This window comes from Oncorhynchus kisutch, unplaced genomic scaffold, assembly GCF_002021735.2.
Source record: "Oncorhynchus kisutch isolate 150728-3 unplaced genomic scaffold, Okis_V2 scaffold799, whole genome shotgun sequence".
Taxonomy (NCBI): domain Eukaryota; kingdom Metazoa; phylum Chordata; class Actinopteri; order Salmoniformes; family Salmonidae; genus Oncorhynchus; species Oncorhynchus kisutch.
In genome coordinates this window covers 118143-136404 of record NW_022262744.1, presented here as the reverse complement: position 1 = coordinate 136404, position 18262 = coordinate 118143, and the positions used below count along the sequence as shown (strand labels likewise).

At 43.5% G+C, this 18262-nt stretch overlaps 1 protein-coding gene across 3 annotated transcripts in view; it reads left to right on the top strand.

Annotated features, from left to right (window-relative positions):
- The first annotated feature begins 14090 nt into the window (after positions 1-14090).
- Positions 14091-18262, top strand: part of LOC109887249 (low-density lipoprotein receptor-related protein 2) — a 102070-nt gene continuing 97898 nt past the window's right edge. For all 3 annotated transcript variants that reach the window (XM_031816449.1, XM_031816447.1, XM_031816448.1), the window contains exons 1-7: positions 14091-14206; positions 14385-14504; positions 14683-14913; positions 15667-15780; positions 16694-16813; positions 17011-17133; positions 17212-17415. In XM_031816449.1, the coding sequence (XP_031672309.1) occupies positions 14149-14206; positions 14385-14504; positions 14683-14913; positions 15667-15780; positions 16694-16813; positions 17011-17133; positions 17212-17415 (970 nt within the window). In that variant the 5' untranslated portion in view covers positions 14091-14148. The remainder of the gene's footprint in view (positions 14207-14384; positions 14505-14682; positions 14914-15666; positions 15781-16693; positions 16814-17010; positions 17134-17211; positions 17416-18262) is intronic.

The window sequence follows — 18262 nt, the reverse complement described above, 5'->3', positions numbered from 1 at the left end:
CCAACGCGTCCTCTACGGGTTCTGACAGGGTTTAACTGTTGAAGCGAATGTCGAATAGACACGTGACCAGGTTCATTCGCCTACAACCGCAACGCATGCTAAATGACTACGCTAAACTTGCCACAGCTTTGAAATTAGAACTCAGTGGTTCTGCGACTCGCAAACACGTTAGCTCACTGGCTAACACGGTCAAACAAGCTCGGAATGAACACCCACAAGCTTACTCTCATAGCTTTGTACAGCTTACTTTGCCCTACTCACTGAAACAGGCATGGAAGACATGTTACCATTTAAACAAATGAATTCCCTGAAATCCTATCGGACCTTAGCAGATAATATTCTAATCTTTGGTGAATTTAATATTCACATGGAAAAGTCCACAGACCCACTCCAAAAGGTTTTCGGAGCCATCATCGACTCAGTGGGTTTTGTCCAACATGTCTCTGGACCCACTCACTGTCACAGTCATACGCTGGACCTAGTTTTGTCCCATGGAATACATGTTGTGAATCTTAATGTTTTTCCTCATAATCCTGGACTATCGGACCACCATTTTATTACGTTTGCAATTGCAACAAATAATCTGCTCAGACACCAACCAAGGAACATCAAACACAAAGATTCCTTGATGTCCTTCCAGATTCCCTCTGTCTACCCAAGGATGCCAGAGGACAAAAATCAGTTAACCACCTAACTGAGGAACTCAATTTAAACTTGCACAATACCCTAGATGCAGTTGCACCCCTAAAAACAAAAAACATTTGTCATAAGAAACTAGCTCCCTGGTACACAGAAAATACCCAAGCTGTGAAGCAAGCTTCCAGAAAATTGGAACGGAAATGGAGCCACACCAAACTGGTAGTCTTCCGACTAGCTAGGAAAGACAGTACCGTGTACTACCGAAGAGCCCTTACTGCTGCTCGATCATCCTATTTTTCTAACTTAATTGAGGAAAATAAGAACAATCCGAAATTCCTTTTTGATACTGTCGCAAAGCTAACTAAAAAGCAGCATTCCACAAGAGAGGATGGCTTTCACTTCAGCAGTGATAAATTCATTAACTTCTTTGAGGAAAAGATCATGATTATTAGAAAGCAAATTACAGACTCCTCTTTAAATCTGCGTATTCCTTCAAAGCTCAGGTTGTCCTGAGTCTGCACAACTCTTCCAGGACCTAGGATCAAGAGTTTTAGTACTATATCTCTTGACACAATGATGAAAATAATCATGGCCTCTAAACCTTCAAGCTGCATACTGGACCCTATTCCAACAAAACTACTGAAAGAGCTGCTTCCTGTGCTTGGTCCTCCTATGTTGAACATAATAAATGGCTCTATCCACCGGATGTGTACCAAACTCACTAAAAAGTGGCAGTAATAAAGCCTCTCTTGAAAAAGCCAAAACTTGACCCAGAAAATATATTTTTTAAACTAATCGGCCTATATCGAATCTTCCATTCCTCTCAAACATTTTAGAAAAGGCTGTTGCACAGCAACTCACTGCAATCCTGAAGACAAACAATGTATGCGAAATGCTTCAGTCTGGTTTTAGACCCCATCATAGCACTGAGACTGCACTTGTGAAGGTGGTAAATTACCTTTTAATGGCATCAGACCGAGGCTCTGCATCTTGTCCTCGTGCTCCTAGACCTTAGTGCTGCTTTTGATACCATCGACCACCATATTCTTTTGGAGAGATTGGAAACCCAAATTGGTCTACACGGACAAGTTCTGGCCTGGTTTAGATCTCATCTGTCGGAAAGATATCAGTTTGTCTCTGTGAATGGTTTGTCCTCTGACAAATCAACTGTACATTTCGGTGTTCCTCAAGGTTTTGTTTTAACTATATATTTTACCTCTTGGGGATGTCATTCGAAAACATAATGTTAACTTTCACTCCTATGCAGATGACACACAGCTGTACATTTCAATGAAACATGGTGAAGCCCCAAAATTGCCCTCGCTAGAAGCATGTGTTTCAGACATAAGGAAGTGGATGGCTGCAAACGTTCTACTTTTAAACTCGGACAAAACAGAGATGCTTGTTCTAGGTCCCAAGAATCAAAGAGATCTTCTGTTGAAACTGACAATTAATCTTAATGGTTGTACAGTCGTCTCAAATAAAACTGTGAAGGACCTCGGCGTTACTCTGGACCCTGATCCAGAGCGTAGCCTAGTGGTTAGAGCGTTGGACTAGTAACCAGAAGGTTGCGAGTTCAAACCCCCGAGCTGACAAGGTACAAATCTGTCGTTCTGCCCCTGAACAGGCAGTTAACCCACTGTTCCCAGGCCGTCATTGAAAATAAGAATGTGTTCTTAACTGACTTGCCTGGTTAAATAAAGGTAAAATTTAAAAATAAAAAATAAAAAAAGAATTTGAAGAACATATCAAGACCGTTTCAAGGACAGCTTTTTTCCATCTACGTAACATTGCAAAAATCAGAAACTTTCTGTCCAAAAATTATGGGCTTTACATGGGCTTGCTCCTACCTATCTCTCTGATTTGGTCCTGCCGTACATACTTACACGTACACTACGGCACAAGACGCAGGTCTCCTAATTGTCCCAAGAATTTCTAAGCAAACAGCTGGAGGCAGGGCTTTCTCCTATAGAGCTCCATTTTTATGGAACGGTCTGCCTACCCATGTAAGAGACGCAAACTCGGTCTCAACCTTTAAGTCTTTACTGAAGACTAATCTCTTCAGTGGGTCATATGATTGAGTGTAGTCTGGCCCAGGAGTGGGAAGGTGAACGGAAAGGCTCTGGAGCAACGAACCGCCCTTGCGGTCTCTGCCTGGCCGGTTCCCCTCTTTCCACTGGGATTCTCTGCCTCTAACCCTATTACAGGGGCTGAGTCACTGGCTTACTGGGGCTCTTTCATACCATCCCTGGGAGGGGTGCGTCACGAGGACAGTGGGTTGAGTCACTGATGTGATCTTCCTGTCTGGGTTGGCGCCACCCCCCCTTGGGTTGTGCCGTGGCGGAGATCTTTGTGGGCTTTACTCGGCCTTGTCTCAGGATGGTAAGTTGGTGGATGAAGATATCCCTCTAGTGCTGGGTGCTGTGCTTTGGCAAAGTGGGTGGGGTTATATCCTACCCGTTTGGTCCTGTCCAGGGGTGTCCTCGGATGGGGCCACAGTGTCTCCTGACCCCTCCTTTCTCAGCCTCCAGTATTTATGCTGCAGTAGTTTATGTGTCAGGGGACTAGGGTCAGTTTGTTATATCTGGAGTACTTCTCTTGTCCTATTCGGTGTCCTGTGTGAATTTAAGTGTGCTCTCTCTAATTCTCTTTCTCTCTTTCTTTCTCTCTCGGAGGACCTGAGCCCTAGGACCATGCCTCAGGAGTACCTGACATGATGACTCCTTGCTGTCCCCAGTCCACCTGGCCGTGCTGCTGCTCCAGTTTTAACTGTTCTGCCTTATTATTATTCAACCATGCTGGTCATTTATGAACATTTGAACATCTTGGCCATGTTCTGTTATAATCTCCATCTGGTTCCTCTCTAGGTTTCTTCCTAGGTTCTGGCCTTTCTAGGGAGTTTTTCCTAGCCACCGTGCTTCTACACCTGCATTGCTTGCTGTTTTGGGTTTTAGGCTGGGTTTCTGTACAGCACTTTGAGATATCAGCTTATGTACGAAGGGCTATATAAATAAATTTGATTTGATTCCTGTCGAATATGTATTCTACCTTCATTACCTACTTGGGCCCTGCAGCACACGTTGGCTTGCCTATTTTACAACTCAGAGAGCTTGCAAGCACAGCTTTTGAGGCATCAAAAGCTCGCAACTCTAAGAGCCCTGACCACTCGGTTTTGACGTTTGACCAGGAGCAGTCACTCCAGTCAGAGGGTGCATTATCAGGTATTGGAGCGTTAAGAGATGACGCACAACAACAGTTTCTACCACGAAACCATGATTCCAATAACCTCCGCGGTCGAAATAAGCGAAAACACTTTGAGAAAAGCATAAAAGTTAAGTCACAAGGACTAGACAGGGAATTAGCGGACACCAGGTCCGCAGGAATTAACACCCATAGCAGGGACGTTAAAATTCAAATCTCTCCCTCTCTCACTCGAGACCCTATCCAGGGCCCACTTGATCAAGAAACAAGCCCACGGGCTTTGTCCATAGACTCTGATACAAAGGTTGCGAAGAAAAGGGTCAAACGCTTCATTAAAGCCAAGCCCACTCAAAATCAGAAAAGTTTATCTGCTTCCACCTGGAACAGAAATGACACATCACGTTGTTGCGAATGACCACTCCACTTTGTGGGGAATAGGTCCACTAAACACAAATTGAAACGCCCATATCTGGAAACAGTCCTGGAGGACGGCTTAACTTGTCATGCGCTAATTGATTCGGGTGCGACAATATCACTCATCTCTCAAACATTGTTTGATGATCTAAAAAGGGCTTTGAAGCCAACTAAACATGGGTTAAAACCTCTTGGAACTACCCTTCCCGGATCTGGGAGAATTGTCATCAACTACACTAATTAGCATAACGCAATGGTCAACAAAATCTTACTAGAAAATATTCCTATTCATGAAATCACAAGTGAAATATAGTGAAACACAGCTTAGCCTTTTGTTAATCACCAAGTCAAGCATTTGCAAGACAAGCATTTGTGTAAGTTTATCGATATACTAACAAAATATTATGTACACCTAGCGGCAGGTAACTTTGTCACAAACATCAGAACAGCAATCAAATTAATAGTTTACCTTTGATGATCTTCGGATGTTTTCACTCAAGAGACTCGCAGTTAGACAGCAAATGTTCCTTTTGTTCCATAAAGATTATTTTTATACCCGAAATACCTCCGTTTGTTGTTCACGTTATGTTGAGAAATCCACCGGAAATAGCGGTCACCACAACGCCAAAAGAAATTCCAAATTATATCCATAATACCGACAGAAACATGGCAAATGTTTTTTTATAATCAATCCTCAAGGTGTTTTTCAATTATCTATTCGATAATATATCAAACGGGACAATTGGCTTTTCAGTAGGATTGAAAGGCGTGAAACTATGTCAAAATGCTGTAGACACCTTAGGGAATACGTAGAAAAAGGAATCTGGTTGATATCCCTTTCTGTGGCCAATAGGGGTGCATAGGAACACAACGATTTCAAAACATGAGTCACTTCCTGATTGGATTTTTCTTAGGCTTTTGCCTGCAATATCAGTTCGGTTATACTCAGACAATATTTTTACAGTTTTGGAAACTTTAGAGTGTTTTCTATCCTAAACGGTCAATTATATGCATATTCTAGCATCTGGTCCTGAGAAATAGGACGTTTACTTTGGGAACGTTATTTTTCCAAAAATGAAAATAGTGCCCCCTAGCTTCAAGAGGTTTTAAGCAATGTTTTTTTCTTCTGGCCACTCTTCTGTAAAGCCCAGCTCTGTGGAGGTGTTCCGTGGGATGTTAAAGTTTCGGATATTTTTTTATAACTGTAAGATGTTTTATCTTCATAATATGTTTGTGAGATACTTGTCATTTAGAATGTATCTTTTTGTACTATAGTGTTGGCCGTTTGCAGTTATCCTTTATCTGTCAGGGCTCAGTTACTTGGGCCCCAGAGAAGGGAGAGGTCAAGCTAGTCTTCATATGTAAACATCTTTTAAACCATGTGAAGGGATGATTGAGGGGGAACCAATTATCTCTTGGCTCCACAATGTCTGTGTGCCAGTCACTCCCTACTTTTCTCATTGGGGAGAGGATGGCAGTGTCTGGAACCATTGTATGTTCCCTTGAGGTTGCCCTTATCTTGACCTAGAGGCTCACTCTCCTCTCCGTGAGCTTGTCCAGGAGGGGTTGTATTTAAGATGGGAGTATCTAGAATTGACCATTGATATATACCATTGGATGAGGTAATGTTTTGGTACTATATTGTACCAAGAACGAGATAAGAACTTCGTTTAGGAGACCAAACTGAACGATAATTTATAGCTAAATACAGTCTGGCGATGGGATACTCCTCTCAAGTAAAATCTTTCCTCGTGAAAGTTCCTATTATCTGTGGTTTGTCATGTCGACTAGGGTGGTGGATCTTTGCTATAAAAGATCTCAGTTGCCATTATGTTGACCACTCAACTTTCATTAGAGACACTGAAATGTTGAAAGTCAAAATGTTATTGCAAAAGCTTAATTATGATTAAGGTGAAGATTAAGCATTACTCTGACTGTGTGATTTGCTCTCTCATCATTTGGTAATTAAGGAAATTTCGACAAGGGTCCCTGACCTGTTTTGAGAGCTCCTTGGTCTTCATGGTGTTGCTTGCTTAGTGGGGTCACAGACTCTGGGGTCTTTCAGAACAGGTGTATATACTGAGATCATGTGACAGATCATGTGACTCTTAGATTGCACACAGGTGGACTATATTTAACTAAGTATGTGACTTCTGAAGGTAATTGGTTGCACCAGATCTTATTTAGGGGCTTCATGGCAAAGGGGGTGAATAGATATGTACGCACCACTTTTCCATTTTATTCATTTTTTCAAATTTTACAAAACAAGTTATTTTTACATTTCACTTCATCAATTTGGACTATTTTGTGTATGTCCATTACATGAAATCCAAAATAATTCCATTTATATTGCAGGTTGTAATGCAACAGAATAGTAAAAACACCAAGGGGGATGAATACTTTTTCAAGGCATTGTATGTATGTAGTCTTCATTCCTACTTAGATGTGTGTGTATTGGGTATATGTTGTGTAATTTGTTAGATATTACTGCACTGTCGTAGCAAAATGCTTGTGCTTCTAGCTCCATCTGCTAATCACATGTATGTGACCAATACAATTTGATTTGAAGAAGATAAAATAATTACTAAACGATGGAGGGGATTTGTTTTCACATGGACATATAGCTTGATACTTCGGAGGCAAAATTTTTTATATGCAGACAATAGCTCTACAATTGCATTGTTTGTCATTGCAAGGAGTCTGTGTAGGGCCATTAACCACAGGGCACACACTGGTTTGAATCAACATTGTTTCCACATCATTTCAATTAAATTACTTTGAAACCAGGTGGACTAGACGTTGCATTGACGTCTGTGCCCAGTCAATCATTCAGTCAGTCAGTCTGCTAACCATCTTTGACCCTCAACTATACTGAACAAAAATATAAACGTAACATGTTACAATTTAAATGATTTGACAGAGTTACAGTTCATACAAGGAAATCAGTCAATTTAAATAAATTCATTAGGCCCTAATCTATGGATTTCACATTACTGGGCAGGAGCGCAGACATTTTATTTTTTATTTTATTTTACCTTTATTTAACCAGGTAGGCAAGTTGAGAACAAGTTCTCATTTACAATTGCGACCTGGCCAAGATAAAGCAAAGCAGTTCGACAGATAAAACGACACAGAGTTACACATGGAGTAAAAACAAACATACAGTCAATAATGCAGTATAAACAAGTCTATATACAATGTGAGCAAATGAGGTGAGAAGGGAGGTAAAGGCAAAAAAGGCCATGATGGCAAAGTAAATACAATATAGCAAGTAAAATACTGGAATGGTAGTTTTGCAATGGAAGAATGTGCAAAGTAGAAATAAAAAAATAATGGGGTGCAAAGGAGCAAAATAAATAAATTAATTAAAATTAAATACAGTTGGGAAAGAGGTAGTTGTTTGGGCTAAATTATAGGTGGGCTATGTACAGGTGCAGTAATCTGTGAGCTGCTCTGACAGTTGGTGCTTAAAGCTAGTGAGGGAGATAAGTGTTTCCAGTTTCAGAGATTTTTGTAGTTCGTTCCAGTCATTGGCAGCAGAGAACTGGAAGGAGAGGCGGCCAAAGAAAGAATTGGTTTTGGGGGTGACTAGAGAGATATACCTGCTGGAGCGTGTGCTACAGGTGGGAGATGCTATGGTGACCAGCGAGCTGAGATAAGGGGGGACTTTACCTAGCAGGGTCTTGTAGATGACATGGAGCCAGTGGGTTTGGCGACGAGTATGAAGCGAGGGCCAGCCAACGAGAGCGTACAGGTCGCAATGGGTGGGTAGTATATGGGGCTTTGGTGATAAAACGGATTGCACTGTGATAGACTGCATCCAATTTGCTGAGTAGGGTATTGGAGGCTATTTTGTAAATGACATCGCCAAAGTCGAGGATTGGTAGGATGGTCAGTTTTACAAGGGTATGTTTGGCAGCATGAGTGAAGGATGCTTTGTTGCGAAATAGGAAGCCAATTCTAGATTTAACTTTGGATTGGAGATGTTTGATATGGGTCTGGAAGGAGAGTTTACAGTCTAACCAGACACCTAAGTATTTGTAGTTGTCCACGTATTCTAAGTCAGAGCCGTCCAGAGTAGTGATGTTGGACAGGCGGGTAGGTGCAGGTAGCGATCGGTTGAAGAGCATGCATTTAGTTTTACTTGTATTTAAGAGCAATTGGAGGCCACGGAAGGAGAGTTGTATGGCATTGAAGCTTGCCTGGAGGGTTGTTAACACAGTGTCCAAAGAAGGGCCGGAAGTATACAGAATGGTGTCGTCTGCGTAGAGGTGGATCAGGGACTCACCAGCAGCAAGAGCGACCTCATTGATGTATACAGAGAAGAGAGTCGGTCCAAGAATTGAACCCTGTGGCACCCCCATAGAGACTGCCAGAGGTCCGGACAGCAGACCCTCCGATTTGACACACTGAACTCTATCAGAGAAGTAGTTGGTGAACCAGGCGAGGCAATCATTTGAGAAACCAAGGCTGTCGAGTCTGCCGATGAGGATATGGTGATTGACAGAGTCGAAAGCCTTGGCCAGATCAATGAATACGGCTGCACAGTAATGTTTCTTATCGATGGCGGTTAAGATATCGTTTAGGACCTTGAGCGTGGCTGAGGTGCACCCATGACCAGCTCTGAAACCAGATTGCATAGCAGAGAAGGTATGGTGAGATTCGAAATGGTCGGTAATCTGTTTGTTGACTTGGCTTTCGAAGACCTTAGAAAGGCACGGTAGGATAGATATAGGTCTGTAGCAGTTTGGGTCAAGAGTGTCCCCCCCTTTGAAGAGGGGGATGACCGCAGCTGCTTTCCAATCTTTGGGAATCTCAGACGACACGAAAGAGAGGTTGAACAGGCTAGTAATAGGGATGGCAACAATTTCGGCAGATAATTTTAGAAAGAAAGGGTCCAGATTGTCTAGCCCGGCTGATTTGTAGGGGTCCAGATTTTGCAGCTCTTTCAGAACATCAGCTGAATGGATTTGGGAGAAGGAGAAATGGGGAAGGCTTGGGCCAGTTGCTGTTGGGGGTGCAGTGCTGTTGTCCGGGGTAGGAGTAGCCAGGTGGAAAGCATGGCCAGCCGTAGAAAAATGCTTATTGAAATTCTCAATTATGGTGGATTTATCAGTGGTGACAGTGTTTCCTATCTTCAGTGCAGTGGGCAGCTGGGAGGAGGTGTTCTTATTCTCCATGGACTTTACAGTGTCCCAGAACTTTTTTGAGTTAGTGTTGCAGGAAGCAAATTTCTGCTTGAAAAAGCTAGCCTTAGCTTTTCTAACTGCCTGTGTATAATGATTTCTAGCTTCCCTGAACAGCTGCATATCACGGGGGCTGTTCGATGCTAATGCAGAACGCCATAGGATGTTTTTGTGTTGGTTAAGGGCAGTCAGGTCTGGGGAGAACCAAGGGCTATATCTGTTCCTGGTTCGAAATTTCTTGAGTGGGGCATGTTTATTTAAGATGGTTAGGAAGGCATTTTTAAAAAATATCCAGGCATCCTCTACTGACGGGATGAGATCAATATCCTTCCAGGATACCCCGGCCAGGTCGATTAGAAAGGCCTGCTCGCAGAAGTGTTTCAGGGAGCGTTTTACAGTGATGAGTGGAGGTCGTTTGACCGCTGACCCATTACGGATGCAGGCAATGAGGCAGTGATCGCTGAGATCTTGGTTGAAGACAGCAGAGGTGTATTTAGAGGGGAAGTTGGTTAGGATGATATCTATGAGGGTGCCCGTGTTTAAGGTTTTGGGGAGGTACCTGGTAGGTTCATTGATTATTTGTGTGAGATTGAGGGCATCAAGTTTAGATTGTAGGATGGCTGGGGTGTTAAGCATGTTCCAGTTTAGGTCGCCTAGCAGCACGAACTCTGAAGATAGATGGGGGGCAATCAGTTCACATATGGTGTCCAGAGCACAGCTGGGGGCAGAGGGTGGTCTATAGCAGGCGGCAACGGTGAGAGACTTGTTTTTAGAGAGGTGGATTTTTAAAAGTAGAAGTTCAAATTGTTTGGGTACAGACCTGGATAGTAGGACAGAACTCTGCAGGCTATCTTTGCAGTAGATTGCAACACCGCCCCCTTTGGCAGTTCTATCTTGTCTGAAAATGTTGTAGTTTGGAATTAAAATGTCTGAGTTTTTGGTGGTCTTCCTAAGCCAGGATTCAGACACAGCTAGAACATCCGGGTTGGCAGAGTGTGCTAAAGCAGTGAATAGAACAAACTTAGGGAGGAGGCTTCTAATGTTAACATGCATGAAACCAAGGCTATTACGGTTACAGAAGTCGTCAAAAGAGAGCGCCTGGGGAATAGGAGTGGAGCTAGGCACTGCAGGGCCTGGATTCACCTCTACATCGCCAGAGGAACATAGGAGGAGTAGAATAAGTGTACGGCTAAAAGCTATGAGAATTGGTCGTCTAGAACGTCTGGAACATAGAGTAAAAGGAGGTTTCTGGGGGCGATAAAATAGCATCAAGGTATAATGTACAGACAAATGTATGGTAGGATGTGAATACAGTGGAGGTAAACCTAGGTATTGAGTGATGAAGAGAGAGATATTGTCTCTAGAAACATCGTTGAAACCAGGAGATGTCATTGCATGTGTGGGTGGTGGAACTAATAGGTTGGATAAGGTATAGTGAGCAGGACTAGAGGCTCTACAGTGAAATAAGCCAATAAACACTAACCAGAACAGAAATGGACAAGACATATTGACATTAAGGATAGGCATGCTTAGTCGAGTGATCAAAAGGGTCCAGTGAGTGGAGAGGTTGGTTGGTGATTTAGACAGCTAGCCAGGGCATCGGTAGCAAGCTAGCATAGGATGGAGGTCTGTTGTTAGCCACCCCTTACGTTCCGTCAGTAGATTAGTGGGGTTCCGTGTGGTAGAGGGGATTAATCCAAATCACACAACAACAACAAAAATAAAAACAATAGATATAGTTATAGAGGCCCAAGAAGAAAACATAATAATAATAATTAAAAAAATATAAAAAAAATTGTCCGATTGTCTATTCAGATAGCAGCCGGTAAGACAGCTAACGGTTAGCAGGCCGCAGATGGGCGTTCAGGTAACGTCGCGACGGAGGAGCCAGCCGAATAACTCCTTCGGGTAGATAACGTCGGCAGTCCAGTTGTGAAGGCCCGGTGGGGCTCCGCGAAGGCAGTAAAACGGGTCCAGATAGGTGACTGCAGCCCAGGTGTGATTGATGGAACTCAGGAGTGATTGACGGAGCTTGCTAGCTCCGGAATAATTGATGTTTGCTCCGGAATCGACGAAGGCCGATAGTCACACGGATAGCAGCTAGCTAGCTGTGAGATCCGGGTATGAATGTCCAGAGAGCAGTCGAAATCCAGGGACATGGAGAGAAAAATTGGTCCGGTATGTTCCGTTCCGAGCCGCGCTGCGCCGTACAGAACTGGCGATAGATTTTCGAGCTAAAGGATAGCTGATGACCACAAACCGTGGTTAGCTGAATATTAACGATTTGCCAGTAAAGGAGCTAACTAGCTTCTGAACTAGCTTCTGGATTAGCTTCTGGCTAGTTTCAGGCTAGCTTCTTGGAGTTTCTGGCTAGCTTCTTGGAGGATTACAGATCTGAGGTAAATAATACTTTTTTATAAATATACATTGGTGAGGCGGGTTGCAGGAGAGTGTTTTGAAGATGAGTTGATGGAAAATAAAAATAAAATGTATGTGAAAAAGTTGTAAATATATATATATACAGGACACGACAAGACGAGGACAAAAGACGTCTGAACTGCTATGCCACCTTGGAGATCAGGTGGTGGGCCTGGGAGGGCCTGGGAGGGCATAGGCCCACCCACTTGGGAGCCAGGCCCAGCCAATCAACATTAGTTTCCCCCACAAAAGTGCTTTCTTACAGACAGAAATACTCAATTTCATCAGCTGTCCATGTGGAGGTCCTGGGCTGGCATGGTTACATGTGATCTGTGGTTGTGAGGACGTTTGTACATACTGCGAAAATTCTCTAAAACGACTTTGGATGCAGCTTATGGTAGAGAAATTGGCATTCAGTTCTCTGGCAACAGCTCTGGTGGACATTCCTGCAGTCGCCATGGCAATTGCACGCTACCTCAAAACTTGAGACATCTGTGGCCTTGTACCTTTTAAAGTGGCCGTTGTCACCAGCACAATGTGCACCTGTGTAATGATCATGCTGTTTAATCTGCTTCTTGATATGCCACCCCTGTCAGGTTGATGGATTTGGATTACCTTGGCAAAGGAGAAATGCTCACTAAAAAGGCATGTAAAATCAATTTGTGCACAACATTTGAGAGAAATAATATTTTTGTGCGTCTGGAAAATTCTGGGATCTTCTTTTTCAGCTCATGAAACATGGGACCAACACTTTATATTTTTGTTCATTATGCACTTTTTTTTATATCAATGACAAGAGACTTAGATTTCATTGATCACAGTTGACAGAAACTGAATAAATTCTGAATTAACATAATAAAAATAGCACGTAAAACCCCAATCAGAGACAAATACGGATTATACAATGCAACACAAAGACATACATGATAAAAATACATTTTTAACAGTTGACCATATCGCTTGTAATTGACAGCAATACACTTGCTTTTGACGGCATAACATTTAAAAAAACTTTGGCTTTGCATTCAATTTAGCAAAGACACATTTTTGAGATCGGATACAAAATCCTAATGTATTGCTTACTCGGAAGCACTTTTAATGTGAGCGGGTCAGTCGCAATCTGAGGGCTACCGATCCTTCCCGATATTTTCAAACATGGTTGATATTAAATATTTGACATTTTTTTCCAACCAATTGGTATTTACAGTCTTGACTCATTGCTGCAACTCCCGTATGGACTCGAGAGAGAGAGGCGAAGGTCGAGAGTCCTCTGAAACATGACCCAACCAAGCCGCATTGCGTCTTGACACAATGCCCGCTTAACCCAGAATCCAGCCAATGTGTTGGAGGAAACAGCTTACACCTGGTGCCGTGTTAGCGTGCATGCGCCCAGCCCACCACAGGAGTTGCTAGAGCACGATGGGACAAGGACATCCCTGCCGGCCAAACCCTTCCCTAACCCGGACGACACTGGGGCCAATTGTGCACCACCCCACGGGTCTCCCGTTCACGGCAGAGCCAGGACTCGAACCAGGATCTCTAGTGGCACTCGGGAGGCCCAAATATGTTTGATTTTATCGGCACAAAATCTGCAATGCACTTGTAGTGTGAGAAGTTTTGAGAATGATGATCAGCAATAGCCAATGAGAGCTGGCCAGAGAAGAAGCCAAAGATGATGACATTGTATCCCATCACCCAGAATGTGTAGACTCTGGAACAGGAGCAATGACTACTACTAGCATGCATTTATACTTGCCTTTAACCAAAGCATCAAGCTCTGAAGGAACAGCGCAGCTCAAGTAATGTTAGTATTCAATTCAACTCTGCATGGCAAGCTTGAATATCTAAATGAAAACATTTGAGGTTACTTTGAGCCACTGCTGGTTCTAGCTACGTTAACAATCTAATCACATTATTTTAAGCGAGACATCGTGGTATTGAGAATCCAAGTAAAGAATCTCTTAGCACCACTACATCGCCAAGACAAAAAACGTCAGAAAAGATTGTAATATAATGCGAGAGGGTCAGTGATGTTAGGATTTTGAAAGTTATGTAGTGTACGCCAGGCATAAAGATGCTTTAAAGAAACCAGCCCCATGTCTTTATCCTATGGCTCTATCTTCCCTTCCCCCTCCAATCAACATGCAGCTGGTGATCCCAGTGACCCTCCAATGAGAACAGAGTGTAGTTAATTAGACCAATCAGAACCATGTGTAGTTGATTGTTACTCAATAAAGACTATCCCTGTAAGGCTGGTACTGTTTGGTCCTAACAAGCTTCATGGTCGGTCATGGAACTGCTGCAGTTCACATGTCTGCTTTTACTTATCAGCCTGAAATGTTTGACAGGTAAAATGGGTCTGAATGAGCTGCAGTATTAAGTTTATTCATTTTTGTCTTTTAAACATTGATTGATATCATGTAGCCTTACAGTAGAAAACACCTGCCAGTTATCTGTGTGGAATGTTTTGTGCCTTGTAGGTTTGGGCACTAACCTGTGTGGGCCCTAACCCGTGTTGTCTTGCAGGTTTTGGCCAGCAGTGTGGGGGTAACCAGTGGCAGTGTGATGATGGAGCTTGTCTGCCTCTTTCCTGGCACTGTGATGGAAATGGAGACTGTATGGACGGCTCTGATGAAATGGCCTGCCGTAAGTTATGCTATGTTTCAATGTGACTGCTCTCTTCCAGGAGAACATATTTGTTGATGTGGTGAAGTTCTAAATGTAACGTTAACCCTGTATTTACTGTAGACCTATACCACTTAGGTCTGTTAAATGTATTTACTGTAGTCTGTTCACAATAGGTCTGTTTGTCCTTGTTCCCCAGCCTGTCCTAGGGGCCAGGTTGCCTGCATGGCCGGGGCTCCTGGTTGTGTAAGTACCTCTGCAGTATGTGATGGGCAGCGCCAGTGTTCTGATGGATCTGATGAGTTTAACTGCCCAGAGAACCAGGGCTGTCTGCAGGGGGACTGGAGGTGTAGGAATAAGATCTGCATCCCCAAGGACCAATACTGTAATGGTGCTAACGACTGTGTGGACAACTCTGATGAGGCCTGTGGTGAGATATTATGGAAACAACGAGAGCATGTATGTGATACTATGGAATTTAGGAACTATTCAGTTACCATGTAATGGGAGCTATTATGGAAACGAGAAGAGCAAGTATTTTGGCCTGTGTACAGTAGTATGTAGTCACAACATGATAAGACCTTCAATTGTGTAGGCAATGCCATGCACATTTAAACAGTAAGAAAAAAAACTATGTTCCAAATTACAATTGAACTAACTTTACCAATTGTCTGTGGTGTTGGACCTTCAGCCGGTCAACATTTTACAAAATATCCACAGGAAAGTATAATTAAATAGACATGGCAATAAAAAATGTTTGCTCATGACCGAAAGCATGGGCACAGGAAGTACAGTGCATGCACGCGAACCATGCATACTAACTGAAGTCTTGCAGGTGTTGACATGGTCTTGCCTATGTGCCCGGTGATAGAAATTCAATCTTCATAACCAGTGTTCTAAAACTTGGTTTAACAATACATTCCTACGGTTATTTTGTCAAACATTTTGAGCAGCTGAAGGGCCAACATGACAGACCACTGATAGAGTATGTTTACATGTCATTTCATTCAACATTCTGGCTTCCACGTTTTTGCAGTGACAATATCAATAAATTAGACTGACCAAAAATAATCAGGCGAAGTAATATGTAACCTACAGGTCTGGGCATGTGTTTGTTCCTCTTGCAGGAAGGCATGTAGTGTGGTGTTGTTTTGATGTGTTTTTAAAGCTTTTACTCTTCCAGGCCAGTGTGGGCCAATGGCTGTGCGTTGTCCTGGAGGGGCGTGTCTGACTGAAGATGAGAGATGTGATGGAAAATTGCACTGCTCTGATGGCAGTGATGAACCCTCTACCTGTGGTAGGAAATCTAACCTTTGACCGCTAACCCTAACCTTCAGTCTAACCCTTTACCGGTGGTAGGAACCTCTAACCCAGAGGTTTCAAACATACGGCTCACTGGCCAGAACCAGCCCCTTGGCCAATTCAATCATGTGGATTTAAGGAAAAGCTTTTCAGGGGAAAACTATCTGAACACAGATCACTAAAACCAAATTGTGGACCTACATTTATTGACTTTCCAATCTGTCCCGCTTGCTAATAATCATCCAAACAAAAGAAAGAACACAATTCTTTGCAAATTTTGACCGCAATGAAATAAAAAACATTTATTCTTGTCTCATCGCTGCAACTTCCTTATGGACTCGGGATAGGCGAAGGTCGAGAGCCGTGCGTCCTCGAAACCCAACAGAGCCACACCGTTTCTTGACACAATGCCCACTTAACCTGGAAGCCAGCCGCACTAATGTATCAGAGGAAAAACCGTAAACCTGGCGTCCGTGTCAGGGTGCACTGCGTCCGGCCCTCCACAGTCGCTAGAGCACGATGGGAAAAGGACATCCTGCCGGCCAAGCCCTCCCCTAACCCAGACGACGCCGGGCAAATTGTGCGACGCCCCATGGGTCTCTCGGTCGCGGCCGGCTGCGACAGAGCCTGGACTCGAACCCAGAGTATCTAGTGGCCTAGCTAGCACTGTGATGCAGTGCCTTAGATAATTGCGCCACTCTGGAGGCCCCTATATAATACATTTTAAGTGGGTCCCACCAGACCTCGGTGAATACCACATGCAGACCAAGGGTCAATTAGCTTGACACCCCTGCTCTAACATCTAACCCCTCACCACTACCTATATGAACCTCTTATTCATAACTGACTGTTATGGCATCTGAAACATTTCGAAGGACAGGCGGATCTGACTCATCTCTACCTTCCAGGGAGGACCTGTTCAGAAGAGAACGGTGGCTGCAGTCACTCCTGTGTGGATCAGCCCTGGGGAGCCCTCTGCTCCTGTCCTAAAGGCCATAGGCTGTCTGCTAACGGAGCCTCCTGTCTGGGTGAGGATGTCTGTGATCCTGTTGTGTTATTGTCATGACTGGTTTCATTATCTATTCCTTTACTGTAAGCCAAAATACTATAAACCCCTCTGTAGATGTGAATGAAAGCACTCTGCCTTAGTTGGGTTCGGGTCCTCTGTAGCTCAGTTGGTGAGGGTTTACTCAAATACTGAACCTGTTTGCTCTCCCCTCTTTAGATGTGGATGAATGCGCTCTGCCTTATGGTCCATGCATGCACTTCTGTGTCAACACACCCGGGTCCTTCTACTGCCACTGCCGAGATGGCTTCCAGCTTCAAGGAACCACCTGCTATGCTAAAGGTGACTTTTCATAGTAACATTAGTTTGATACACTTCTGACTGGTTATCTAAACCTGTTCAACATCCAATGCTTTTCAGGAAATTATACAAAGTTTCTGACTACAAAGAAGGGAACTATCGGATTTCTGAATCTGAAGACTCTGAGATTCGAGTCCATTCAGAGTATTGGCTATGATCCTCTGGCCCTGGCCTTTGACCTCTCCAGGAGCTCATTCTACTGGGCTGATAACCAGGGGAACATCTACAAGGCTAAGGAGCAGCAGCGCAGGATCCTTTATCATGGTTGGTGTCTTCTGATTCTCTATCATGATTGGTTTCTGCTGATTTAGCAGGATCTAGAGGTCTTTATGGCTCCACATGTACCTGAATACCCGATTAGGGACCTGATCAGGTCCGGATCCAGAACTCTAACTCTCACAGGTCTGGTTGTGGTTCATGGTTCTCACACCGAACCCAAACCGGCTGCGCGCGTGCTCCATCGAGCATGAATTTATTTTGTCCCCTACACCAAACACGATCACAACACGCAGGTTGAAATATCAAAACAAACTCTGAACCAATGACATTAATTTGGGGACAGGTCGAAAAGCATTAAACATTTATGGCAATATAGCTAGTTAGCATGCACTTGCTAGCTAATTTGTCCTATTTAGCTAGCTTGCTGTTGCTAGCTAATTTATCCTGGGATATTAAAATTAGGTTGTTACAGTTTGTCTTTCAATTACCCATATGGGTATAACCAATGAGATGGCACCTGCTTCTATAAACCGAGGAGATGGGAGAGGCAGCACTTGCAGCCTGATCTGCGTCAGGAATAGAAAGGACTTATATTTTAGCCCTTGGCAACGCAGACGCTCATTGACGTGCGCTAGCAGTGTGGGTGCAATAATTGAATAACATAGATGTATTTATTTTGCGACGCGAGCGGTGTTAGTCTATCAGGGTGTGTAATTTTAATTGACTTGTCCGGAAGGACCCATACAGATCTGATGGCGACTGCTGCACTAGAGAGAAATTGTAATTTATGCTTCTGCTCTTGGTTGTCACGAGAGTGGCGCATGTAACTAGTTGTTGGTCAATCAGTCAAAGCAGCAAAAGACTACAGTCAAAGCCTCTGGCAAAAGTTACG